The following is a 27,025-nucleotide window of genomic DNA, read 5'->3' on the forward strand; positions in this document are numbered from 1 at the left end:
TAGGAACTCTGTAATTGAGCCCTGGCACCCTGGGTCACAGCAATGATCATTTTATTACCTTGATAATGAGATTCTACAAGCTGCTGGCTGTAGTGGGTTTTATTTCTTAGTGGTTAAATTCTAGATAATCACACTACTCTACTACTGCCATTAAAGTAATGGTTTTGTTTAGGGGGAGGCGGGAAAAAAGACTCACACAAGTTCTAACTATGTAGACCTGTTCAGAATACCTTTATATAACTACAGAGGCCAGTGATTAAAACTGGCCTTACTCTTACAGCTTTTCATTTGGTTCTTACATATCCCAGAGGCACATAGTAGGCAGTACAGAAAATAAAAATACAAAGATTTTTACATTCCAGCTATATATTCTGCAATAAGATATATATATATGTGTGTGTGTGTGTACATATATACAGACAGAGAGAAAAACTTCAAGTACAAAACCAGTTAAATGGTAAATTTTAAGCCAGTCTCACTGAATGTCCTATGCACATCAAAAAATGCTTAGGGAAAAGATAATTGAAAAATTCCTTAGTTTCATTTTCAGCATTCCAGGATCAGAAGAAATTACTCAAACTGTTGTGTCTCATGTTTTAAGGACCAGAGGAATACAGAGGGCATCATGTGAAATGCTGTTCTGCATTAGAGGAATTGGTTTTGGTCTTCAAAAGGGATGGTGGCTGGCTGGCCAGTCTGTTGGCACAGACATTACCTGGACACACCTGACCAGCTTTTTTTTTTTTAATGCTGTAGAGCTGCAGTAGCTGTGGGGATTTTGAACTGGCTTGTCTGTCCCTTTGGGCTTGTGTCCATCTGAAAAGCCCCATGCTGACTTGCTGACTCCCCTTCCGCTCATGGAAACTGTCCCTTTGCCATGGGAAAGGGTTTGTAGGCATGAAAGTCCTGTAAACAAAGTGAGGGTGCAAACCTTCTGCTGGGCAGAACAGTGAGTCTTTAACCTTGCAGCGACTCACAACAAAACCATGCTTTTCCCCTTGAAGACAAAGCCTGCAAGCCTGTGTAATCTTTTTTGGCTGCCAGACAGTAGTCTTGCCTGACCTAAAGATGTGAAAAGAAACCTATGGGGGGGGAAAAAGGCATTCAAATACACGATAAAGTGTGTAAACTGGTGCTTTTATGTTGTCTTTGCCTGCTGATGAAATGGAAAAGACAAATAAAAGACCAGGCTTTCTGTAGCCAGTTTTCCCTCAAGGATGAGTTCAACTGGAGTGGGTGAAATTATATTCAGGTGAAACTGTCTCAGATTCATGTGGAAATTTACCCTATCACCTAACCAGAAATAAACAGTGTTGGGTCATCAGTCTGCTTGGAGAGTGATTTGGTCAGGTGCCAATCTGGGCTAAGTTCTGGAGGTGGATGGGGAAACCTAATAAACAGCTTGCTGAGGGGGACAGTGGGAAAGAACGGTACCTTCCCCATGTTGCCGAAACCCCATCAAAACAACAAAAAAATCACCTGATTATGAAATCTAGGCGTTTCCCTCAAGCCAGTTTCTTTTTATTCAGCCAAAAGAAGCAGCTTTTGGAGACTTCATTGTAAGTGTTAGGCAAGAACTAAAATTCCTCAATATCATCACTGGCGACATGAGCAATATTTGGAGAATGTTACTCACTGTAGTTACTTGAGGCTAAACAGAGAATTCTTACGATCCTCTGTTTGTGTAGAACTCTTCCAGGTTACTGGAGCAACGCTGGCTTGTAGCAGGGCTTATGTGCCCTGAAGTTGATAATTCCCCTTGCCCTTTATATTAACTGCTCCAGTAAGAAGTACTTCCTTGTCCCACAAGCTGTACCTCATTTGGTGCTGACAGCTCTTGTTTCTCAAAGCAATACTGAACACTGAGTGTCTTCTCCTTAACTGCAGGAAAATGAGGCTATTCCAGGCATGTCCTTGTACCTGACCTTACTGAGGTAGTATTCTTGTGTCATCCCGACTGCTTGCTTTTAAATGAGCTTTAGTGAATGGCTGTCCATTCACTATTTGGTGATTTGGATGTCCAAAACTTAAAGAATTATTCTGATAAAGAGTAAGAACTTGATAGAAAGTGACAGGTGAAACATGAAATCAGGACAGAAATCTTCTTTGCCCTGTGCCTTGTCTACAGTGGTGTGAGCTCAGAAGAGCATTTCATACCTGTTTTGTGATCTAGCAAGTGACTTTTTAAGGTGTAACGCAATGAAGGACTATGCCCAAAATGTACAACTGCTATGTTTTCATGTTGTGGTCAAGATTTGCTGATCCCTTTGCAAGACTGTTCAAAGATCTTATTATTGCTAGTGAAACCAGTGGGTTTAGAGCTGCTGTTTTGTTTACTTAAACGGGAATGTTCAGGTGACAGCAATTTCTAAAAGCGTCACCCTATTATTTGATGTAAGGCCAGCTGGAAGGCCTTGGTTTTCTCTATGTAATTTTGTGAAGCAGCAGGCCTTTCCAATAATTATCCTCGCTCTGTTTCAATCAAATACTGCTTGAAACTTTGGCTCAGTATAACAGAGAATATGGAGCAGTAGCTGTCACCTCAGAGCCAGCAGTGCAGACCAGACGTCTGGTGTTGGGGATGTCTCTCTCTCTCAAATGCTTATACTGCTGCAAAAGGTGCTTTATTTCCTCAGCTTATGAACATGCACCAGGCACAGCTTCCAGGACCAGAAGTGCTGTCTGTATTTGAGAGAACAGGAATACTGGGCTTGCTGTCAGATTTGATGATTATAGTAAAATCTACTGTCACAATAGCATGGATACTGCTGTTCTGACTTGTCCATAGAGTTCATTGAGGAGAACAAAACCAGAGGCAATTGATCTTTCTAAACCTCACTGCCTTGATTGATCCATACACTCAAGAGGCAGGGTATCTTTGCTGTCATAAACCACAGAAAATCTGTGCTTTTTTTTAAAAAAAAAAGGCATTGAAATTTATGAGAGCAGCTAGGAAAGCAACTGAGGAGTACTGGTTTGGGGAGCTGCCACCCAGCACCTCAAGTGACTGATCTGACTAACAGAGTCCATCAGTTTCCCATGTCTATTAGTGCTGCTAGCTCGGCTTTCCCAGTCATTTTTAAGGCAATAATTGTCTTAGCAAATCAGCAATATAATTTAACTACTACTGTCTAACCTAGTTTGATGGTCATCTATTTTCTAAAGTCACCAAATTTTATTTTTTATCCACAATACCATTATACCAAAACATACATATGTTTAAGAAAAAGAAACACCTTTATAGAAATGTTGATAGTGCTTCAAAATCCTCAAAGCTGAGGCTATTAGACGTTGCTGGAGGTCTCCCCGCTTGAAAATTCCCCCGTTGTGCTGGGCAGAACAAACTTGACGTATCTGCCCTTCTCCCAGCCCCTCCTGATTCGCAAAAGTCTGTGCTGGATGCAGGGCAAACTGAAGATGACTTTTGCTATGATCACAGTGCATGGGACGAGCAGTGTGAGGGTGTAGGTCGGGGGGAGGTAGAATTTGTACTGATTCTCATCGAAGGCCCTCGACCAGCCATATGTGAGTGTGTGCAGAGTGCTGATCACCAAGGCAATAAATCCAAGGGAGGACTAAAAGGAAAAGAAACACACACCAGTTAGCAGGGTACCTTGTGCCTGGCTGTTTTCCTGTATTTTTGACATTATTTTCTAAGTGTACGTGACACAGAGAAAGCTAAGGGTATTCCTGTGTTGCCTGCACAGAATAAAACATGGCTGGAAACCTTTCCTGGGTAGTGTGCCAGACTGCGTTTTTCTTTGTCTAATCAGAGGTTAAGTGTGACATTAGAAGCTCAGCATGGATTTCCCAGAAAGTGCTGCCAACTCAGCAGAGAGGGGGGCTCCTGCATCCGTGTGAAGCAGCAGCCCCCAGCCCCTGCTGAGGAGGTGGGCACACGCAGCTCCCAAGGGCTCCTCCCGAGCTGCTGCTGCCAGCTCTGCTCCTGCCAGTCCCTGGCTGGCTGAGGCTGCTGACCAGCAGGATGAAGCATCAGTGTTGTGGCTCTGGACCACAGCTGGCACTGCTGGAAGTGGGTGAAGCCACAGCTCCACACAGAGCAAAGACATCTTCAGGTGGCTGGCGTCATCTACAGGAAAATGAGATTGTGTAGGCAGAAGTGCTCCGTTCTGAGGTGAGCAACAGCCCTCAAGGGCTTCCTCCTCTGTCTTAAAGATCTGAGTTGGTTTGAGAGCCAGACCATCAGGCTGTGTGATAGACTAAGCCCTTGGACTGGTGAGTCAAGAGCCCTTTATCCACTCATGGAGGCAGCAAGAACCCAGCCCCTGTTCTACTGGCAAGAACTTCCCCCATTTTCAGCTGACATGTTCCCAAGCACCCACAGGGATTTTCCCCTGAATATTTCCAGCTCCCTCTGAGGGTTGCTCTCAAAGATAGGTTTTAAACTGTTTCCCTCATCAGTGGCTTCCTGCCAGCATCAGAGGTGGTGGCTCTTGAGCTTGTCAGCTCCCACTGCCTGCTGGCACCCTGCAGCACCAGGCACTTGCTGTATTTTCCTTTGTACAGGTCTTTGCTGCTGTATTTTCAGAGAAAAGTGCAGGTGTAGCATCTTGCTCTGCTGCCCTCCTTTGAACACTTGGTCTAAGCCTGCAATAACAACCAAATTTCAAGATGCCTAGAGAGGGAAAATTTTGCTGCTCACATCCCTAACTTAGGGAAGAAAGCCTTTACAAGCCAAAATACCTGTCTTGGTGCAGAGATCAGCAAGAAACACGGTCTTCCTGAAGATATGTCCAGGAAAGAGGACATGGCAGGGAAATAAGGAACCAGGGCAAGATGGGAGGAAGGACTCATCATCTTTTGAAAAAATAGTTTCACCCAAAAAACTACTCAATTCAAAGCTTCCCCTTCTATTTTTGATTGCTGAGAAGCAATTAAAAAACCCGGACAACTTTTAAAAATGTACTACATTGTTACCAAAAAAACCAGACTAAGACTCCTCTAAACTTCAGAGCTAAACTGAATTCAGAGCAGCTGAGGGGACTGGGCAAGGGAGGGAAGGAGAGCTCTAAAATGTGCTACCAGATCTAGGTACTTCACTTTTACAGTATCTATCAGGCACTCATGTGGGTGTTGCTGAGTCCTGCCAAGCAGGGAACAACTCTTCTCTGTGTTACAGCTGAGCACTGCTCACGGCCATGCCAGGAGCCTCAGTCCTGTGTGCAACCCCACACTTTCAGGGACAGATGTCCTTACCAGAAGCCATGTCCATGTCCTAAACCAAAGTGGCAAAAAGCAGCAAACCCAACAGGGTCAAGACTAGCTGCCCTTGGAAAATTAAGTAGGAGTTTACTGAAATATGCCATGATCACAGTTGAACCTAACAGCATGACCTGACCTGCAAATCATCCATCATTTATAGGTTGAGCTTCTTTCCAACAGGCAAAAAACCCCCTGGGTGGCAAAAGGTTGGAAGTACCAGCTTAGGACTTGTCTGGCAAAGCAGGGAAGGAAAAAGGGGACAGAGTGAATCCAAGGGCAGCAGATGCTTTCTGCCCTGGACAGAGGGTGCATTCACAGTCAGCCCGAGCAGAGCTCCGTGCATGGCAGAGATGTCAGAGCTGGAGATGAATTACTTTGTTCCTCTACAGTTTCTCTTCAAACTGCTGCTGGTACTGTGGGAGAGCAGGAGTGGAAGTTAGTAGGACAAAAGGTGACACACCAACACAGGCACTCCGTGACTGACCCACCTTTGCGTGGATGGCGAGGCGGGGAAGAAACAAAAAGGTTAATTGGCAACAAACACTCGGCTAAGCTGTGGTGGCTGGAGACAGGGCTGGCAGCTCCTCTGATGGCAGTGATGGGCTGATCTGCTTGTAACACAAACAAGGAGCTGACTGGGGAGAGCAGGGGGTGCCTGGGGGGTCCCAGTGCTGATGCTGGCTGAAGGACCCACGGCTGCACCCGCCAGACAGCTGGATTCAGGCAGGTCTGTAAGTGCACAAAACCCAAAAGTTTTGCGGATTGCAGCTTGGCTCAGTATTTACAGCTCAATATACACCCAGTATAGTACAATGCAGAGCCTGCTGAGCACCTCAGGGGGCCGATTTGCCAACATGCCTAGCCCTGATACCGCTCTTTTGCTCTCATTGATCCTCTCTGTGCAGTTTCTGGCTATGAAATCTATCTGGGTTTTGTTTTAAACAGTGGCAGAGGTGGTTTTTTTGTGCTGTCACAACACAGGGAGTTTGGGGCCAGCACCCCTGTAGGGTGTTCAAGCTCTCTGAAAGATGCTGTATGAAGATGGTACCTTCCTGATGCAGGCTTTGCATATATTTTCTATTCTGCATTAACTCTTCTACCTTCCTCACTTCCTTGGTGCCTGCAGGCTCCCTGTAATGCATCAGCAAAGGCAATCCAGTCCCAGGTGGCTCATTTAGAAATGCCTGGGCAGCACTGAAAGCAAAGACCCCAAAAATTCCTGACCCAGATATGTTTCTGACTTGTGCAGCCATCAGTACTATGAAATTATTAGCTCAATGGAAGCAGCTCTGACCTCTCACACTGCCTCGACAGGAGGGCTAGAAAAGGTCTGATTACAGATCCTTTACATCTTATGCTACATGAACTATGAAAGAAACCAGGTCAATTCAACCTTCAAATTCCAGGAGGACTTCTCAGGATGGGAAGGTAAAGGCAATCATACACATTTTTACACCTCAGGCAATTAGAGTTGATTTGTAAATCACTGGGGAACATTAAAAATGTCTCCTATAAGTTGAATTACATATAAATCATTCCTGTTAGCCAGTGTTTTGATCCTGTACATTTTCTGTTAAAACTGGACACACGGGGCAACTGTGTATCCAATTTAACTGTATTTGATTGAAATTTGTGTATGTGCAGGAGCTACTGTGAAAATTAACTTTCTTTTCCTATAACTTTGGCAACAATACAAATGGGATTTTTGACCCATGAGGCAACAGATGTGTATTTTAATACTGTGGCAGTACATGGCACTAATACAGGTGTACACACTGGCTGCTGGAAAATGTCAGATTTGGGAAGCTCTGGGTAAGGAGGGGACTAAAGTGGCTCCTGAATTTGTTTCACATGTGGCTTTTGGTACGGCATCTCTCAAACACCATCCAGTTCAACTGAGATGGGAACAAATTACTGCATTTTCTGGAAGGCATCTGTCTGGGCTGTCTGCACCCTGCATTTCACCTCTTTTATGCTGTAGAAGTGCTAAAAATTCCAAATATTTGAGAAAGAAGCCTCATGCTTCGCCCCTTGTATTTACACTGTGCCACTGTGCATTAATTCAGGAAGGCTCACACTGAGCTATGTGAATGTAACCTCTGGAGCCTGGAAGCAGTAGCTGTAGCTGCTCTTTTAATTTCCTCAAGAAAGGCATCACCAACATTGAGGAGTAAATAATTTAAAAGATCTCTCATTAAAAAAAATATATATGGAAGCTAACATGCCAGGAGATCTGCAACCTGCTCTTTTTACATGGTATTTCCAGAGTAAGGCACAGTAACAGCCATTCCTCTCCTGCATGTGATCAGCTGGGAGCTCTGTCACACTGTGTCACCTGTCACACTTTATTCCATGCAGACAGAAATAGGTGTGAGTATCTTTCCATGAACTAAGCCAGGCAGTTCCCATGTGGGGCAGCCAAGAGCTATTTTGGAACCCAGCATCACGCATTTGTGTGGTCCCAGTTGTGACATACCCTTGGAAAGGCTCGGGAAGGGCTCCCACAGGGCAGGTGCGACAGTCGTGTTACACGCACTACCTGCCACGACAATGTATGTGTTACATGACACAATGCCAGCACCCTCCAGGACAGCTGCCAGGCTGCCTGGGGAGCCAAAGGCGGGTTTCAAAGCCTCCTTCCAGGCTGCAAGGAGATACTTCCCTTCGTTTGGGATTCCTGGTATGAGATGCCTAAGTCAGGACTGATTTTTCCAATGTCCCAGCAGCTGCAGCCCTCCCCTGAGACATGCTGGTGAGAATTAATATGCTCCCATTGTCCAGTCTGAAAGAGAGGTTTAAAGTCAGGTCTCCCTTCTCCTTGAGGGATGATCTCTTGGGGTCAAGCTCTCCTGGTGCAGCTCTTCTACTCAGTGTAAATAATTACTGGCTAGCCCACAGCAAGAGGGGGAAGAAGACAAACTGGATTGCTCATTTGGTGATTGGGGCACTCGTGGGAGAAGCAGGGGAGCAGGCTTCAAACTCCTACTCTAATGAATATTGAATTATTTATATACCACTGAAGAGCTTCAGCAGAGCTTAACAGAGGCTGGATGATAGCTATTCACCTCTGCATCCCTGAACCCTGCCCTCCCCTTTGGAAGGGTTAGATGTGTGCCAGTGTGGTGCCCAGGGAGGCTCTACAGGGAAGTTGCAAGGAGATGGGGTCCTGCGGGGGCTCACGCATGTTGGGTGCCACGGGGGTCACTGCAGTGGGACACGAACCCTGGTGCATGCTAAGCAGCCCTGGTGTAGGAAACACAAGTAACAAGGGGTTTTAGTGCTGTGGGATATGACTGTGACAGAGTGAGTGGAATCTGGCCTCAAAATCAGCTCTAATGTGCAAGGGGATACTTGAAAGGTTCCTTCTCTGCTATCCCTGTTAATTAGCCCTAAGCCTGGCTCCAAATATATCCCTGAAAATGCTGCGGCCCCTGAATATGGTGTCTGTGAACATCCCATGGGGAAGATTCAGGTCACCAAGGGAATTTGGCCCTTAGGAGCTTGGCCATTACTGCAAGTGGGAGGAAGGCTCCTAAATCACTGAGAAGGAAAAATTACATTCCTAATTCAGTTTTTAGAATCAGACATGGCCTTTTCATTGAAGCCATACCCAGTTCTCTGTGCTGCTTGGGCTCTGGCACTTCACAGACCACTCTGAGCTTTTTGGACTTACTGAACACGGGTGCATGCAAGCTCTGCCAAACTTGTCTTTCCCCTGCACTGTCCTCCCAGGCACTTTTCTTTTCAGCAGCTCACTCTCCCTGAACAGGAGACAAGGATGAATCAAGGACAGACCTGTGTCCTGTAGCCAGCTGTCTCCACAGTGAGTTCTCTGCCTGCCCTCCACAGTCTGCTGTTCCCCACAGCAGCTCTGCTGCTGCTGATCCTCATGTGGATGCCCGTGACACCTTGCATTTTCCCTTCTCCCAAGAAAAGCATCTTCCTTAGGACAAGCCCTGTGTGAGAGCAGCACAGCCCTAGGACACACCACAGCCCTCTGCCCCTCACTGCCTCTGGGTCTCACCTCCTCGCCGAGGGGTCTGTGGCTCTGGGGTGCACAGGAAAGGTTTGCTGCTGACACCAGGGCACAGCTTGCAGCTGCCATGCCAGAGCAGGATGTGCCAGGAAAGCAGGTCAACCCTTGCCCTCCCTGCTCTGTGTAAGGGCCTGACTCTGACTGCAGAATCACTCTCTGGCATCAGCAAATGTCGACTTTACCTGAATGAAACTGAATTCCCTCCAGTTGAGAGAGTTTGCGATGGATGGAAGTGAAGTGATGGCAAGTAACGACAGCAAGCCCAGGGCAATTATTCCAACAGAGATATAAATCTCCATCCTCCAGACTTCCTCCTCTACCCAGATTGTCATCTTCTTCTCCACAGCCTGGCATGACAATGAAGGTTTGTTAAAACGGAGCGCTTAGGGACAGAAGAACTGAATTTTATCTGTTTTGGTTTTGGAAGCAGGTTTCCTGGATGAGCGCTGGGTCCTATTCACACCTCCAGCACTATCTGCCTGTTTGGGAGATGTGGAAATGCTCTCTTATCGCACAGCCATTTGGCCAAAGTTAGACCTGGTTTGAAGCCTGCTGGGAAGAACTGCTGAATGCTCTCAGCTCCCATGCCTGTAACCACAGCAGCAAGCCCTAAAGTCACATTTGGAAAGATAATTACAATGAGAACTCAGTTTAAAGCCATGAAAACAAATACAGATGCTTGAATATGCAGTAGTCTCCTAATAACCTTTGTTTTAAGTGCATTTAGGGGGGAAATTGTTCATGCTAATGGAAGGGAAGATGGGTTTTATACTGCATGGCAAAGAGGAACATTTAGAACTGTCCTCTTTAGCCCATTAAATGGGTTTAATTTACTAAACAAAGATGTTGCTAGAAAACAGGAGGTAGAGGGGAAATGAACACAGAACGCTTGCCTGAGATTAATGTGCAACTGTGGCAATCAAGAAGAACCTGCTCAAGGCTGGAGCTGAGAGGCTGGGAATGGTGTTTGATGGATGCTCTGAACAGGCACTGCTGCCAAAACCAGCCATCCTGCTCCCCTGTGCCCCCACAGCTCCTTCCCTCCTTTTTGGGGCAAGCATTTGGAATCACTTGGGCAAATACCCCAGCACAGCAAGCGGAGTGGTTGTGGGGTAATTCCTTGATCACATTCCCCACTCAGCTGCACGAAGCCTGTGCCATCCCAGGAGGGAGCACTGTGGTGCAGTGAGAAGTCAGGGGCAGCAAAGAGCAAGTCCCATCCTCCCATGGTACTGCCGAGCTACAGAGCTGGCTGAACTGCCTGAAGGCAGCAGTCTCACACTGGATAAACACTGCTGAGAGTCTCCATGAAGCAATAAAGTCCTTTTCCATTTCCTTGTTCTTATATAACCAGTTCTTCACCACCATTTTGTTAAACTCCTGCAGGCACACGGTGATGAGGACACAGAACCCTCCCTGGATTATGATGTGGTTATTCCAGCAGGCACAATTATGAACATCAGTGTGAACCAACAGGGATCTCCCAAGATTTTGGGAGCTGAAGGAAATCTGCTCCCTCCACCATTTGATTTCTCCTCTCCTAGCATTTTTCCTGCCTCTGACCTAGTCTCAGACACACCAGTGCTGGGCAAGGCTGGTTTCAAAGGCTTATCTGTACTTCTGGGGAGCAATGGCACAGGGAGGGTGATCCTAGCCCTGGCTGTAAATGCAGAGGGAGCTGTGTATCCAGGGAGATGGTAGGTCCTCAGCACAGATGGGCGAGTGCCCAGTGTGTGGTGTGCAGCTGACCTGTGCGGGAAGAGCTCCTAGAGGTAACAGCTTATTCCCACTGTCCCACACCTGCTTTGGAAAATGAATGAAAAAGCCAAGATATTAAGCCCACCACCCAACATCTGTATGCGTTTAGAAGATTCCTGCAGGTGCTGCCCTGAGGAGAACCCCCGTTACCTGCTTGACGGCCGTCTCGATTAACAGGTAGCGGTGGGAGCGGCGCATGGGCAGGCAGAGGCTGTACACGGCGTGCAGGGCGGCACAGAAGAAGCTGAGGAGGCCAATCTGCTTTCGGTGCAGGAGCCACTGGTCCAGCCAGTCTGGGAAGCGCCTGTACTTGGTGCCATAGTAGAGCTGGGAGCAGGCTGCCAGCACCCCGGGCAGGTAGACCAGAGACAGCATGACGTAGGACACGCACGGCAGCGTGGTGTTGACCACCTCGATGGGGATCTTGTACAGCTTGTTCTTCTGCTCCCTGATGTAAGGGTGGATGACCTGCCGGATCAGGTTGTAGGTGAAGAAGCAAAGAAAAAGCCCCAGAGCCAAAAAGATGGGGATTTTCCAGGCTGGCAAGAGGCGCAGGGGAATGTTCTCGATCTCACGGGCTGATGACATGCAGCCCATGTCCACAGGGGTGAATCCCATGACTTGAGCAATTTCTGCTATGGTGCGCTTGGCTTCTTGGTTATTTGAGCAGATCAGAACCTGCATTGAACAGAAATACACACATAGGGCAAAGAAATCAGGCTGCTGGGATTGAGTGCATGGGGAGGGGTTCTGCGTCACAGGGAGCCTACATTATTCCACTGAGCATCATGATTCCTGGCAGGCTTTTTGACAGGGATTTACCACGGCTGCCAAAGACCTCTCTCCTGGACAGGTTTCCTTTCATGTGTGCACTGCCAGTTTGTTTTATGGGCTCTGTTTAGATAAACGGACAATTGAATAATACTTTTCACTTAGGCAGATGCTCCGAAGACTACAGAGCATGAAGTGAGTGAGGGTACTTCATTTCTGGATAAAGAAATGCAGAAGCTAAGGGGTGGTGTCTGGATGCCATGGCCAGCACTCAAGACTCCTTCTCCTGGAGCCTAAGGCCATTTGCTGATGCTGCCAGCCCTCAGCTGCTGGAACAGTTGGGATTTAGCCCTTGCTGGAAGAAAACAATACCTGCTTATTTCCATCCCTGGCACCCGACTGCAGCGTCCATGCAGAAACCACATTAAACCCCTTTACCACGGTGCAGGCTGGGAACAGCGAGGCCAAGTACTCCGCGTTGGATTCTTTGTGATGGTTGATCTCGGTGTTGTTGCTAACATCCACCAGGATCTTGCCTGCCAGCACATCAGCCAGGTCACAGAGGGTGGAGTAATGTTCCCTGAAAATGGCCACGAAGATGACATCTGCCTTCTTCACCGCCTCGGCCTGGAAGGTGACCTCTGCTGCAGCAGGGAAGAGGCTGACTTTGCGCTTCGGGTTGCGGCTGCCGACCACCACCTTGAAGCCAGAGCACACCAGGCGGATGGCCAAGGACCGCGCAAAGTCCCCGCTGCCCAGCACCCCCACGGTGCGTCCGGCCGGCGGCGTGGGGCTGGAGTCACCCTCCATGCTCCGATGGCCCAGCAGAGGTTTGGCCATGTCTCCTCTGGACATCCTGGCAGGAAAAACAAGGAGAAATGGAAATTCACTGTGAAGGTCTCACAGAGACCCAGACCACATCTGAGGTCACAGGGAAAAATGACACTTAGGCCACTCGAACACATGGTTTTGCTCCCAGTAGCTCAGGATCCATGGGCCAAACCCACCAGGAAGTGTGCAGTAATGTACAGGCACCACTGGAGGGGCATAAAACACCATGCTGGGTTGGAAGGTGAAGGCTTTTAGGGAGGTTTCCCAGGGCTGTGTCATCCAACATCTGCTGGATGCACGCATCCATCCTCTGCTGTTCTTCATGCTGGCATCTCACACTGCAAAGCCAGGCCAACGCTAACAGCAATCAGGACCAGAAACTCTCAGATTCCCACGGGGCTACCAAATACCTCCAGAAAAAGGGGTCCATGGAGATCCCTGAGACTACATTTGGAAAAGCTGGAGGGGTGCTTCTGATTTGCTGGAGCAGAATCAAGGCAGGGACTTCAAGTTGAAATGAAAGTGTCCTAAAAGCGGTAAACGAAGAGAGTTGCAGCCCTTGCCTGTTCCAATATTTAGGTCTGGCAAGTGCTGTTTGCTTCAGATCTTTAATGAATAATGAGAACTTACTTGTGACATTTAAAAAATATATTAAAACATGATGGGATTTGCTCATGAAAGATCTTGATGAGCTTTACAAACGTTAATGAATTTTGCCCTGTAACAGATTAGATATTGAGGGCATGGAAAGGTTTTAAGCAGATCAATAAATTCACAGGCAGCACAGCAGCTGAACCTGGAGGCCAGAAAAAACTTGGGCAGGGAACTGCCAGACTGTTCATGGGCTGTGCTGGAGGCTCAAATCTGCCTCACAGCTTAAGGAATAGCAAATTTACCCTAAAGGATTGGCAAATTCCTGAAGGTTGGATTTTTAAAGGGCTCAGGAGGCAGCCCAGGGAACTTATACACCAGGACCTCTGGCTTTTGTATTGGCACACTGCTAGAGATTATAATAAAGACCATAATTAACAGACTCGTGATATACTGAGGATGGAGACAACTTGACTTTGGTGCAGTCTTGCCTTGTAGCTGGTCAAGTTCTTTCGAAGTGAAGGTGACCATTTGGATGGGGTGACCTCGTCCCTGGTGCAGGTGTGTTTTTCATGGGCTTTTGGAAACGTCCTTCACCCAAGGCTTTTCTGGGATTGGCACAGTAGTGGTACAAAGGGGAAGGGCACTTCTGCATGAACAGCTACCAATGGGAAACAAAGGGTGAGAAGAAATAAATTATTTTTGTAATGGGAATAGGTTGCCAAGGGATTTCCCTGAGGATTTATGCTGTTCAACATGCTCATAAGTGATCTGGGAAAGGGAGTGAATATTGAGAAGATGGAACACATGCGTGGTGATCACAGAATCATAGAATGGTTCTGGTTGGAAGAGACTTAAAGATCATCTACTTCCAACCCCTTGCCATGGGCAGGGACACCTTCCACTAGACTGGGTTGGTCAAAGCCCCATCCAACCTGGTCCTGAACACCTCCAGGGATGGGGCATCCACAGGATCTCTTCGCAACCTGTTCCCTTGCCTCACCGCTCTTATACTAAAGAATTTCTTCCTAATATCTACTCTAAATCATTTAGGACAGTCACTCTTTCTTGTGAAGAGTCTGCAAAAGGATTTCCTCATTCGAGGTGCCTGAGCACCAAAGTTCACTACAGGCACTAGAGACACATGGCAAGAGCTGTGCCCGGGCATAAACTCCCCATACCATATATACACTTTAATGAGCTGTAAATTTGTTAAAACCCCTCAGAAAAATGATCAAAGGGTCACATTACTCTGAAAATACCAACTTGGTGGTCCCTGGCAGACACACATCGAGCACAGCCGAGTTACTAGAGGAGAAGATCTCTCACACAGCAACCACGATCTCAATCCTGCTCCTCATTGAAAGCCTGCAAAACACCTTCAGCAGATGGACTTTGAAACTATAATTCACTGTCCTGGGTACAAACCCATCATGGTTTCAGTGACAACACTGTTTCTATGGCAGAGGTCTGTCTGCTCTCCTTGCCTCTCACCAAGCACCCCCTTGTCCCAGAGACCAAAATGTGTGCTTATGGAAGAAGTGTTATCAGGGGGAAACAAGTGCCAAAGAAAGGCACACTCACTTCTCCCCTTTAAAAGCACATGTCCACCGTATAAATACAGAGATCAAACAGCACATTGCAGTTTGGCTCATTCCACTACTAAAAAAAAAAAAAAAAAAAAGGGGGGGGGGGGGGGGAATAAACATAGAAAAGTGCCAAAGGGAAAAAGTGAGAGAGATGACTTTCAGAGCTCTGTCTGCAAAGATGCTGGGTTTTTTCCTGGTCCCTTCTTATCAGACACTTTATCAAACATTCAGTGCTTTACTTTTCAGAAACCACCTTGCTTCACCTAAATTTGTTAATGTCCAGAACTATTTGTTCTAGGGCCAATGCCATTGTTCAGCATAATTAGCTTGCTCTCCCATACCCCCCCTCCCCTTTTCCTGTGCACACAAAATATTACCCCGAAATAAAGAAAAGCATCTCTGGCTCTCAGCCACAGGGGGAGAAATCAGCATTCAGGGTGACAAAGTGATTGTTACCCACAGACTCATTTCATAATTGATTTAAGGCACCTCAAGAGTTCTCTCTGTGGTCCCACTGGGATGTAAATTTTGCTGCAAGCAATTTTTCTTGTGGTATGTTTCCTCTGTCCTGCAGCTGCCACTGAACATGTAGAGAGATGTTGGCAATGTTTGGAGATAAACATCTTTGCTGTCTCCAGTTATTTTGATTAAAAGGGATGACAGAATTAAACAGCCTTTGAAGTCAGCAGAATAGTTACAAAGTAAGAAGACTCAAAATCTCTTCTTTGGATTTTGGTGCGATTATTTCAGTCATGCTCTGACTGGTGGGGCTTTGGAGCAGGAACCATCCCCGCTGCAAGCCCTTGGTGGGATGGTCCCTGCTGCTGGCTGCTGCCTGTGGGCTGCATTGCTGTCACTGCCACGCCACTGCCACTGAAATACTCCTGAGAAAGGAGGGGAACATCCCTCTTTCACCATAAACACATTTCACTGAGACAAACACTGTGGTCTCTGCCTAACAGATGCCTGGCAATGGACTGTCTGATTAGGCAACAGCTTTTTTTCACTTCTGTATCTCTGGGGAGCATGCAGACCCCCTGCCTCCTGCCACCACCCCTGACTTACCATGTCCATGCTGTTTTTTGTGCACCTATGGACATGTTACCTGCTAAAACTCTCCCTCCCAAAGCTAATTCACCACAGCAAGGTCAACCCACCCACAGTCAGTGCAAAGCACCATGGCCAGGATGCTGCAAAGCCACTCAGATGCAGAGGATCTCATGAGTGAATACCACAGTGCTTGGACACATCTTTAGCACCTCCAGACTTAGATAAACCTCATTTATTGATCTTCCTTATCAAAGAAACCGCACCCTTGCTGAGTTATGGCACGTGCGATTCAAGGAGATCAGTTTCTTACCAAGGAAGCTACAAGATGATTTAAAGCACAGCAGCCCAGTGGGAATAAACAAGCTCCAATCCTAACTAGGCAGCAGCTCCCTAACTAAAATATTGAATGCAATGTACAGCTGCCCTTCAGCTAGGCTGCTAATGCCACCCTTACATCACTGCTGTGTCCAGCTGGAGCACACTTGTTCCCATGTGGAGTTCAGCGACTGCATTGCCATTACTGCTATTAATTGCAGGGCAATAGCAGGGATGGGCAGTGAGCAAGATGGGGAGCTCCCCTCTGCTGGGCACCCTACAAAAGTGGCCAGAAGGCAACTTCTGCCCCAAGGAATGGGATCAGACAGACAGCAGCTGCATGAAACGAAGCAGTCAAATCTCTGTTGCCCAGGCAGAGGGGAGGGAGGAGTTCTCACAGAAGAAAAGCCGGGATAATTCTACATATTTGGCACCTGAGGCTTGGCAGAGGCTGTTAGCTTAGGCTAGGTGCCAGGCAAAGAAGGTTTTTTTGCCTGTCTGCCCACACTGAGAGGCCTCACTCAGGTTTTGCAGCAGGACAGCTGTTCTGGATGAAGCTGGGCTGCAGGAGCCCACTCAGGTGTCCCTGGGCTGACAGCAGAGTCAATCTGCCAAGCAGATCATCCCTCACAGCTACTGGGGAACGGGCACACTTGTTATCCTCTTTCAACAGACGTGGGGGACCGAGATACTAACAATGATGAGACTCCAGCAAGTTTGTCTGGGACGACCCAGATATCTTTGACCATGTCTTTAACAATGAGACCATCTTTTGGGGCCCCTTTCACATCCTCTGGTGCAAGAGGATAGCCTTGCTGGTTCCTGTAATTCGCAGTCCAGAGGTGTTTGAGTTGCACACCCTGAAGAAGGATGGACCTGTGGTGGCAAGGCATGAGCTTTGCTGCAGTTCTGGACAAAAAAAATCAAGATTCATTTCAATGCCCTGGTGTTCAGATTTATCAGATAAAAGACACGTTAGTTTTTCAATAACTCTAATAAAAAGGCAGTGTTTTAAACATATCAAACGGTGCTGAAGAATATGGCAGCAATCTCATATGGAGCTCCAATGAATGTCCTGTCCAGTGAAACCAAACTGGTTCCTGTTTGCACAGAAACTCACCTTTGAGCTCAGCCTCACATACTCAGTCTGCACGACCTTGGCTAAAACAACGGCTTTTGTGTCTTCCCCTGAAGTCAGTGGTTGTTTAGACCGACCACATCTGAGTCTCCAGAAGCTGTGGATTCAACCCCTGCAGGTCATCAAAGAGCCTGCTCTATGCTTCAGCTTCTGCTTGGGTGTTACTCGAGATAAAGCACATGATTATTATTCACATTCCTTAATGAGCACATGTGTTGAAAGACCAGCAAGGCCCATGAGGAATCAAATGATGCAGCAGAGCCTTTGGTCCGGTCATTGCAGAGGAACTTCTGCACTGGGAAGGTCCCTTTGGGCCCTGCCAGCCATGGCTGGCACCCAGAGCATGGTCCCACACACACACTCACTCCAGGGACAGGGGTGATCTCTGCCCCCAGGGGACTTCCAATCTGCACAGATGGACCTTTGAACCATGAAGCCAAAGCCCTCCAGCCTCTGTTTGCAGAGCATCTCTTGCTGTGTTAACCCTCCAAAAGCCCCAGCTGGAGAGGAGCATTCAGCACCTGAACCGTTCCACTCAGGTCTTGCTGTAAGCAGAAATATTCATTTGTTTTGGCTAACACCATTTTATTTCCAGGGAAAATCAAACATTTCAGTCTCTTTCCCACACACAGAGAATCCCTCCCAGGAGCACAGCAAGTGCCATGAACCTGAACCTGTTGGAACTGGAACAGATTTAAGTAATAAAAGAGCTTATCCAAAGCTGCTTTAATCTCAGCTCTGGTGCACATTTCTGGAGACCTTTCAGTCCTGCCCAGGCTGACTGGAAATGACTTCCCTGGCTCTGCAGGCAAGAGCAGGAGTCAGGGAAACCAAGCTTGCTACCTCTTTCCTTCTTTCTCTTTCCAAAGCAGTTATCTCCCCAATGGTGCAAACCAGGAACTGGCAGAGGATGTAAATCAGCCTTCCGGAAAAGCCATGTTGCAAACCTACCTGGGCTGCCAGCCAGGAGCGAGAATGAGGAAATGCTGGGAGCTGGGCTGTCCCCACTGCTGTCCTTCAGCCCCTTTGCCCACAGGCACACGGGACAGGGAATGGGGGGAGGGGGCTGTTCACCCCCTGCCCCTCCTGCTGGGGTGGGGAGGTGAGACAGGGACCTGTGGCAGGGGAGGTGGTCCTGCCCCGAGCTGGCATCACTGGGTGCTGAGTACGTCCACTGCGATGCAGTGGGGACAGACCTGCTGTGGGCTCCAAGGACTGCTGTGACCCCACACCTGCCACAGGACCTGCAGAGTTGCTGTGACTCCAGACTGGCTGCGGGGCTCCAGGAGTTGCCACAAGTTCCCCTGCAACTGTCGTCCACCCTGAAGCCTTTGCATTCACAGGTCCTCATCCCTCCTCCTGCCCCAGGGCAGCTCTTTATCTCATTATCTCATTTATCAGGTATTTATGTGCTAAAACCACTTCCATAAGCTCCTGCGGAGCCCTGCTTTCTCTCCTCTTTATCTCTCAATCCAGTTAACCTTATCCCTTCCTCTTTTACCCCCAAAGGACACGGCAAATGATTTGCCTTCTCCTCTGCAGACAGACACATTCTGTATTTGGAGAACAGGTTTCACATCTCCCTTCAGTTTTTCCTGCACAAGTGAAACCCAATTCTTTCATCAGAGCTGTTATTTACCGAATGTCCAACAACTCAGACTCTGTTCCTTGCTCTCATTTTTCTTGGAGGATGCCCAGAACTGCATTTTCCAATTGAGCCCCTAAAAGGCACCAGCTGGAGCGGAGACGACGCTTCCCCAATGCACCACTTCTCTTTCTTCATCTCAGGAAGACTGTTTGCTTTTGCACAACTGTGTGACCCTCTTGACTCACGGGGCACAGTGTCCCTGTCCTCTGGCTCCCCGTGGCCACTGGCTGGCTGGTCACTCACCTGGTGTCCAGGCGGTCAGTCAGTCCTACCACACAGGACAGAACACGTGCCCTGTTTTTTAAAGCCAGCTCTCCAGCTTGTCACAATCTCTATTTCTTAGTCTCTTCTCTAAAATGTTTCCAGTCTCTCCTAGCTCAGTGTCACCTACAAATTCAGTGTGTGCCTCCCAATTCCATCACACACTAATGAAAACACGGGCTGACAGGCACTGACCCTCCCTACTCCCTCTGGTTTACACACTGAAAAATATTGAGAATGTTGTTTTTGGAAGCCAGCAGTGAAGCCTACGGCATGTCCATGTTCCTGACCACACGATGTTCTTCCTCAGGACTAAAATTCAAAAACATCTTTCAAAACAGGGGAAAGTGGAGGAGACAGGGCTACCAGAATTTCCCACAGGGGCGAAATAGCCTCTTCTTCCCATACAAGCTCAGACATTTTGGCTACAGTTCTCCTGTAGAGCTACACCAGCCTGTGATCACTTTGCAGGGACAGTTTCTCTCCCCAAGGATAAACACTCCACTTTAATGCTGAGCAGAAAAATTACCCATCTATGATAAACAACTGGAAAACAAACCTTTGGCCTGTTTCCACCAAAACGATGTACTTTTAAGCAGTTACCAGTAGGCTCTGCCATAGATACCCTCAAACTTCTGTCCCCCAAATTTGCCTCCATTTGCAGTACCACTTCTCTGCAGCAAAGTCCTTGTCTGAAGAGCTTCCTCTGCTCTTCTGCAAAAACATCTTGCTGCCTGTGCCCACTGTGTTGATAGAGTAATGAGAAGCCTGAGAAAGACCTGCCCTGTAATAAAACATCATAAAATGGGAATCTGAAAGCCTGGAAAACCCTGAGGTTTTACTGTAAGACCGTGGAAAGCCCAGACCTGAAGCAAGATGGAGTTTGCTAGAGCAGTGCTGATGCTGACACAGCACACAAGAGCTTATCTAGCTGATGTGACTCTGAATGAGAAGGTTATTTTCTCGGCTTAGCATCTCACAGTTCTTAAGTGACATAAAGGGGTGGTTTACAACAACTTCAGCTGCTGTACCTAAGTCTTATGTGGCTTCTCTTGCTTTCTTTTGGGATCTTCATTCTGTTACTGCTCTTACCAAGTTAACAACTCAGTGACCCACCCGTTTCTGAGCCTTCCCCTCCCCAAGTGCAAGGAGAGCAGGAAAGCAACCCAAAGCCTGGACGGTGGAAACTTCTCAGGTAGATCTAGTAACTCCCTGCAGCCAGGCACGATGGGAGGAGGTGCTCCTGCCTAAAATTAGCTGGGGCTTCCACCCTTCTCTGGGGCTTCAGAGATGGGAAGACCTGAGTTCAGCAGTCAGCACAGGGAGCTGGCAGGCTCCAGCACTTTAAAACCTCTTTGTTTCTTTCCAGGAAAGACATGGAGGGATTGCATTGCGTGTGCATGGAAATATTTGTGTTGGCTATTTCCGTGCCGCAGCGCCTGTTAGAAGGGTCTCCAAGATCAGCACTCCCTCGCCTCTCTGATTTTGCTTCTCCCAGTCACTCACAAGATGCACAGGACCACACGGAGAGAGGACAGCGTGGGAGGCAGAGTGGGGTAGAAGGAGGACACAGCCTATGGCAGAGGGCCAGCCCAGCTCCTGCCGATCCCTTTTTCCCCCTCCACGGAGCACAGGCATGACACACAGTACAGAGGTAGCTCTGAGCCAGCCTTGAATAAGCACAGCAGTGAGAACAGGGAGCTCAGCCCAGGAAAGGCAGTGAAGCTCCTGTAGGGCCATGTGGTGCCTTTTCTGCCTTTCCCAGCAGCTCCTGGGAAGCTCCTGGCAGAGATGGGGCAAACACAACTGGCTGACCAGGTAGTTAGTTATCTTTCAGGATCCAGATGGGTATCTAACCTGAATGTTAAGAAGGATGTGGAGACCTGTTGGAGTAAGTCCAAAGAAGGGTCACAGAGATGCTCAGAAGGCTGGAGCACTTCTCCTATTAAGACAGGCTGAGAGAGTTGGGGTTGTTCAGCCTGGAGAAGAGAAGGTACCGGGAAGACCTTAGAGCAACTTCCAGTACCTAAAGAGAGCTGGAGAGGGACTTTTTACAAGGGCTTGTAGTGGTAGGACAATGGGGAATGTCCTTACAGTGAAGGAGGTTAGGCTTACAGTAGATGTAAGGAAGAAATCCTTCACTATGAGGGTGGTGAGGCACTGGCACAGATTGCCCAGAGAAGCTGTAGATGACCTGGAAGTGTTCAGGACCAGGTTGGACAGGGTTTAGAGCATCGTGGTCTAGTGGAAGGTGTCCCTGAGCATGGTGGGAGTTGGAATAAGATGATCTTTAAGGTCCCTTCCAACCCAAACCATTCTGTAATTCTACAATCTATTTAGTGCTTGCACATGATCAGCAGTTGGTATCGGCCTCCTTCAGTGGTGGACACGTTGTCTACAGACCCTGATTCTTGAAACCTACATCCCCTAGGGAGCTCTTAGGACATTTCTGCCAAAGACTACAGTGGTGTATCATACTAAATGGAAATGCACGTGTTACCAAAACCAAGGCTTTACCAAAACCAATCTGAGAACCTGGAAAAAGGATGGGAGGAATTTCTGTCTCACTACCTTAAACCCTGGGAAAATTTTCAAAATGTTTAGGCCCCAGAGTATGAAAAGGCTTTTGGAAATGTGTTGGAAGCTCCCATGTCACTGACATACTTTTAGAAGCTTTTTACTTTCATTTAAGTGACAGTTCACTTAAACTTAGATGAAGATGGGAAGCTGCTTAATCCACTGTAGGTCTGCAGGGAAAACTACTCTAAGAAGAAGCAGTAAATTCAAATTTGAAAATAGCATTTTCTTCCATTATGAGGTTGACAAAAAAGCTAACTCTAATCAGTGATGGTAAACTTATAGATAACAAATTGGTGGGTTTTAATTCCTGGTGTGTGACATTTCTTATCACAGCTGCCACTGCCTTTCCCACCTCTCAAGAGAGCTGGCATGGCTGGCCTACTTCTTCCATCATCGGAAAAAATGTGTTTCCCCTGAATCTAAACCTGCTTCTATTTATGGGTGGGATGTTACAAGGTCACAGTCAAAGCATAGTTCTTAACAATAAAACAAAAATAAAAAGCAAAATAAACAACAAAAAAATTATTATGCTTTCAAAGAGCATGTTTTCCTGGGGTTTGATGTGGTTTTGTTAAACACAGACTTGTTGAGTCATCAACATTTTGTTCTTTACAATCACAGAGGAAATCAAATATGTGCAGTGAATGCGGCATCTTATATTACTGTATATTTATTTCATAGCAAATGTGATTTTAGAAGAAGAGAAAACGAAAGCTTGATGCAGTATTTAAATCTTATTAGTCCTGCATCTCCTCAGCCCACAGGAGTATTGATGCTGTAGGCGACAGCCTTCCTCTGGTGCTGTCTCTCAGTTTTGGTTTCTTGTCACAGGAGGCAATTTTCTATGTGTTAGTTTTATTTAGACTACTCTGATGGAAATGATCTGGGGTCCTCCGTACCCCTCTGCCCAGCTGAGGCATAACGAGCACAAACACTCCCCCAAGCTGCCCGCTGTTCAGCAAAGGGGCCGTCATGGGCAGATATCACACCCTGGCCAGGGCCACAGGACAGGGCCACAGGACAGTCCCACCCCAGCTGCCATCACCTGTGGGATGCTCCTACTACAAAGTCACCTCTACAATTGCTTCACAGCTTTCATCCCTTGTTATTCTTACACGGATCAAATGCTGAAGTCCCCCCACAAAAGCATCCAACTTTTGTAGCTTTTACAAGTCCCTGCATCGGTTCAGAAACCACACAGCCGCTCCCTGCTCGCCCCTGAGGGACCCTGGGCCCTGGCCAAGATTTTCCCCAAGTTTTTTTTATATCTCAGTGCTGATTTCTTCCTGGCTGGAAGAAGTCGCTCATCTCCTCAAAGCATTTAGCGAGCTGAGAATGAAAAGTGAAACCTAAGCGCCAAGTGCTGCTCCCTGAGGAGCGCAGCCTGAACGTGCATCCATCCACCCATCCATCCCCGCTGCGCTCACGAGGACCGCATCCCTTGGAACAGCGAACTCGACCCGTTCCCGGGGGTTTGTGCCCGGTGCCAGGGAGTTTCCCGCACCCGCAGGGATGTGCCCAGCAGCCACGGAAAGGAAAGCGCTTCCCGCGGGAACTCCGCACCACAGCCCGGCGGACCTGCCGGGGGCGAGCATCCCACCGACTTCTCCCCAGTGACCGCCGGCACCGAGACACAGCGGTCCCCGCGGAAATCTCCGCCCGGGACCCGGCCCCAGCCCCAACACCAACCCTCGCACCGAGGCGGCTGCATCCGAAAGCGCCGTGGGGGCTCGGAGCCCCTGTCCGAGCCCAGGGGCAGAGCGGGCCGCGGGCAGGAGCAGCCCCGCTCCCCAGCCCCGCCGCGGGGGTCCCGGGCCGGGGGTGCGGCGGAACCGGGGCCCGGGACCCAGCGCTCGGCGGCGGGGGAGTCCCCGCGGGCCCGGGACGTTCCCTCAGGCAGGGCAGCCCCGGCGACGCCGAGCCGAGCCGAGCCGAGCCGAGCCGAGCCGAGCCTCCCCCGCCCCGGCCCGCACTGCACGCCCGGCACGGGCGGTCCGAGCCCCGGTGGTTCCTCGCCGCTGGTGGCGGTGCCCGTCCCCCGCCGTGCCCGTCCCCCCGCGGTGCTCACCTCTGCGCGGCGGCGGGAGGGCGAGCGGCGCCGTCCGGGAGTGCGGAGCGGAGCCGTGATGTCAGGCCGCGGGCTCCGCCCTCCTGCCCATGTGCCCGCCGGGGCCGCAGGCACCGCTCGGCTCGGCTCGGCACAGCCTGGCCCAGCACGGCTCGGCACAGCTCGGCTCAGCGCCCAGCCCGGCACCGCCCGGCTCAGGGGGAGGGCGCGGGGGCGCTGAGACCCCCGGCCCCGTCCCCGCTGTGCTGCCCGGGCGTCACTGCCATGCCCAGGTTAAACACACGCGAGCAGGAGGGCATCGCTGCCAGGGCAGCCGGGCCGCCGTGTCCATTACAGACAGGAGTCGAAGGCAGACCTTAATTCTCTATTTATAAACGCATTTCAGAGCCAGCCGGTGTCTCATTTTAATGGGCGGGTGCGGCTTGTTGCGCCTCTGCCCCTGCTATCAGGGGCCATGCACTTGTTCTGCAAAGCTGTGCCGAGAGCCGTGGAGCAGATAATGGTTCTTCCCCCCACGCTGGGAAAGAGTTGTCCTGCTGCAAACACCCCAACGCTGCCACATGGCCCCGCTTCGATAGAGCGGCGGCAGCACGCTCCCAAAGCCGCCGGGAGCGGGCACCAAAGGGAGTGTCTCCAGACAAAAGCGCTGGGGCAAAACCACAGGAACTTGAAAACAAATCTCTCTGGAGCTTTGGTCTGCTCACTCAGTGGAGGAGAGGAGCACGGAGGGAAAGGACCTGAAGGGATTGTCTCATCCGTTCCCGAACCGTGGCATAGCTGGGGGGATGTGGTTGCAGTGTGCGTTTGAAGCCCGGGCAGAGGGATGTGCAGCCCCTCTAAACAGCCTTAAGTGCTTCACTGCCCCTGCAGTCAGAAGGGTTTTCCTAATCTTTGCCGACTGCCATCCCCTCTGTGTCCTCCTTGCACATGGCATATGTCTTCCTGGGATGAAACAAGCCCCACTTTTTTTCTCTCTCCTGGGCAGGCTGTGATTTTAACTATCTCAGCCCATTCTCACCACTGTCCTATGAAGATGTTCCCTCTCTCTGGTCTCTGTGCTGCCTGCAAATGGGGCCAGATACCAGCCAGGGCTGTCCCAGCTTGCACGGGTACTCACCACCTCTCACATCCATGGGGTGGGAGATACAGAAATCTGCAGATATTTGTCTGCAACAAAGATGTGGGATTACTGAGGAAAGTTCCCATTGGTGTCTCCCAGTGACTGGACCCTGGATAAGAGAGAGCTCCAGAAGTTTGGGATGTTCAAGCTGCAAACTTTGAGATGCTGTGAGTTCCCTGGGTATTGGACAGTTGGAATGGTTAGGAGAAGGAGGATCACTGGGATAGCTGGACTTCATCACATCTGTGCAAAGGCCATCTGTGACTGAATGCAGTTGAGAGAACCAGATTACTCCTTAGCCCTTTCTTGCTTGTTGTGGCCCCTGCCTCCTCATGCCTATCATGGTGATAATTTATATGCCACGTTCAGCTCTTTGTGGAGACTGAAGGAAAGAACTCTCCTGTGACTTCTGTATATTGTTACCTACTCTCCCACAGTATGTAAAGGACAAATTTTTCCTTTAAATTTATTTACAGAACCTGTAGTTGTTGGCTTGTTTGCCTTGGTCATTGCAATTCATCTTATAGATTCCTCTTTGCTCTCTCAGGTCTCTGCACTGTGTGAGTCTCCCCCTGTCCCTGCACAGGGCAAGGCTGCTGCCGTGGCAGTATGATCACTCCTGTGGGTAATGACCAACCCTCTGGAAGTGCTGAAATCTACTTCTCCTTTTTTAGATTGCACTTCCTTTTCTGCAAATTAGCAAACCTTCCACCGAAACACCCTCTGTTTTTACACCTTTCTGTTACAGAGAAGTGCCTCAGAATGAGCACTTGTTTTATACCTGTCTCCCTATTCTCAAACCTGTGGCTGGCCCTGTCCAGGCCGCCTGTTTGCTGGACAGTTGGAGTCCTGCAGCTCCATATTTCCTGCAGCCCTCTCAGCAGGAGAGATAAAGCCTTCTCAGCTCCCAAACCTTGACTGGCTTTATTGGTTGTTCAAAAGATTCCCTTGGGAGCTCTCTTCCTGATGAGGGACCTGACATAGGCTTGCAAATTGGCTTAATTTGTCTCCTACCCTGAGAGACCCAATGTGCCAGGATCATGCTGGACTTGGCCAGTGTTTCCATGTGTATATCTGGGGTTTTTCCCCCTTTTTCTTTGCTGGTCCTGAGCAGGGGCTTTTCATTGTGACATCTGGACTGTTCTTCTCGCAGCAATCCTCTTTCCTGGCCCATCACTTGCTGGTCAGAGCTGCAGCTCTCTGGCAGCACCCTCTGTGCCCCTGTGCCCAGCTGGCTGTGTCCTGCCGTCCTCTCTGCTGCAATGGCACCTGCACCCCCTCCTCCCTGTCCTTCCCCTCCGTGGGGACAGGGAGTTGCTTTAGATCTGCTCAGGGCTGGGGCTGCCAGGCCCCACCAGTGCCCGTGTGCTGGCACAATGGCCCCGGTGAGCAGATGAACCTCGACAGCTCCTGGCTGCCGGGGCAGGGAGCCATGGGGAGTCCCCATGTCCCACACTGTGTCTTGGGGGGGCTCGAGCCATCCGAGGTGACAGCATGGAGGGGTGCACCAGGCTGGCTCAGCTCCTGCCCTGCACCCAATCAATAAGGGGGGTGACCCAGGGCATTCCCAGGCTTTGCTGTACCCAGACACAAAGGCAGTGGTCCCTGAGCCTTCCCATGCCCCTTCCCCCTTGCCGGCTCTGTTGGGTGCATCATGTGCCAGCCCAAGGGCTGGTGTGCACCCAGAGGCCACTGGGGATGCAGAAGTGCTGGGCAGCAGTGGCTGCACCTGAGCAGATGCTGTGACAAAAGCAGAGTTTGGGGACACCGCCTCACCCCGCCCCTCGCAATGTCACAGCAAGGGAATGGCTCAGCTTGCCCCTGAAATCCAGAGGTAATAAGTGGCAAACTTACCGCTGGGAAACCAAACCTATTTGGCAGGGCAGTCAGTAAACGTAGCTCCTCCTCTGGCTGTCCCAAAGCTGTGTTTTGGGCTGGAGTCTGCTTTCTTGGGGCCCAGTGGTACCGTTTGGGTTGGGAAATTGGGTTATCAGCACAACAGGGTTTTGTCTGCTCTGGACTGGCACATGGTCCAGGGGTGCTGAA

The 27,025-nt window shown here is 49.3% G+C and overlaps 1 protein-coding gene across 2 annotated transcripts; it reads right to left on the minus strand.

Annotated features, from left to right (window-relative positions):
* Positions 1-208: 208 nt before the first annotated feature.
* On the minus strand, positions 209-27,025 carry STEAP3 (STEAP3 metalloreductase). 2 transcript variants are annotated; one of them, XM_048310317.1, is made up of 5 exons: positions 26,834-27,025; positions 12,161-12,644; positions 11,168-11,695; positions 9,442-9,606; positions 209-3,575 (listed from the first exon to the last, which is right to left on the minus strand). In XM_048310317.1, exons 2-5 carry the CDS (start codon positions 12,641-12,643, stop codon positions 3,285-3,287), a joined length of 1,467 nt encoding a protein of 488 aa, XP_048166274.1. In that variant the 5' UTR covers position 12,644; positions 26,834-27,025; the 3' UTR covers positions 209-3,284. The 2 variants fall into 2 exon arrangements, with proteins under 2 accessions (XP_048166274.1, XP_048166275.1); XM_048310318.1 differs by lacking the exon at positions 26,834-27,025 and adding an exon at positions 23,860-23,966.

The sequence above is a fragment of the Corvus hawaiiensis genome, chromosome 7 (genome assembly GCF_020740725.1).
Source record: "Corvus hawaiiensis isolate bCorHaw1 chromosome 7, bCorHaw1.pri.cur, whole genome shotgun sequence".
In the NCBI taxonomy this organism is placed as follows: Eukaryota; Metazoa; Chordata; class Aves; order Passeriformes; family Corvidae; genus Corvus; species Corvus hawaiiensis.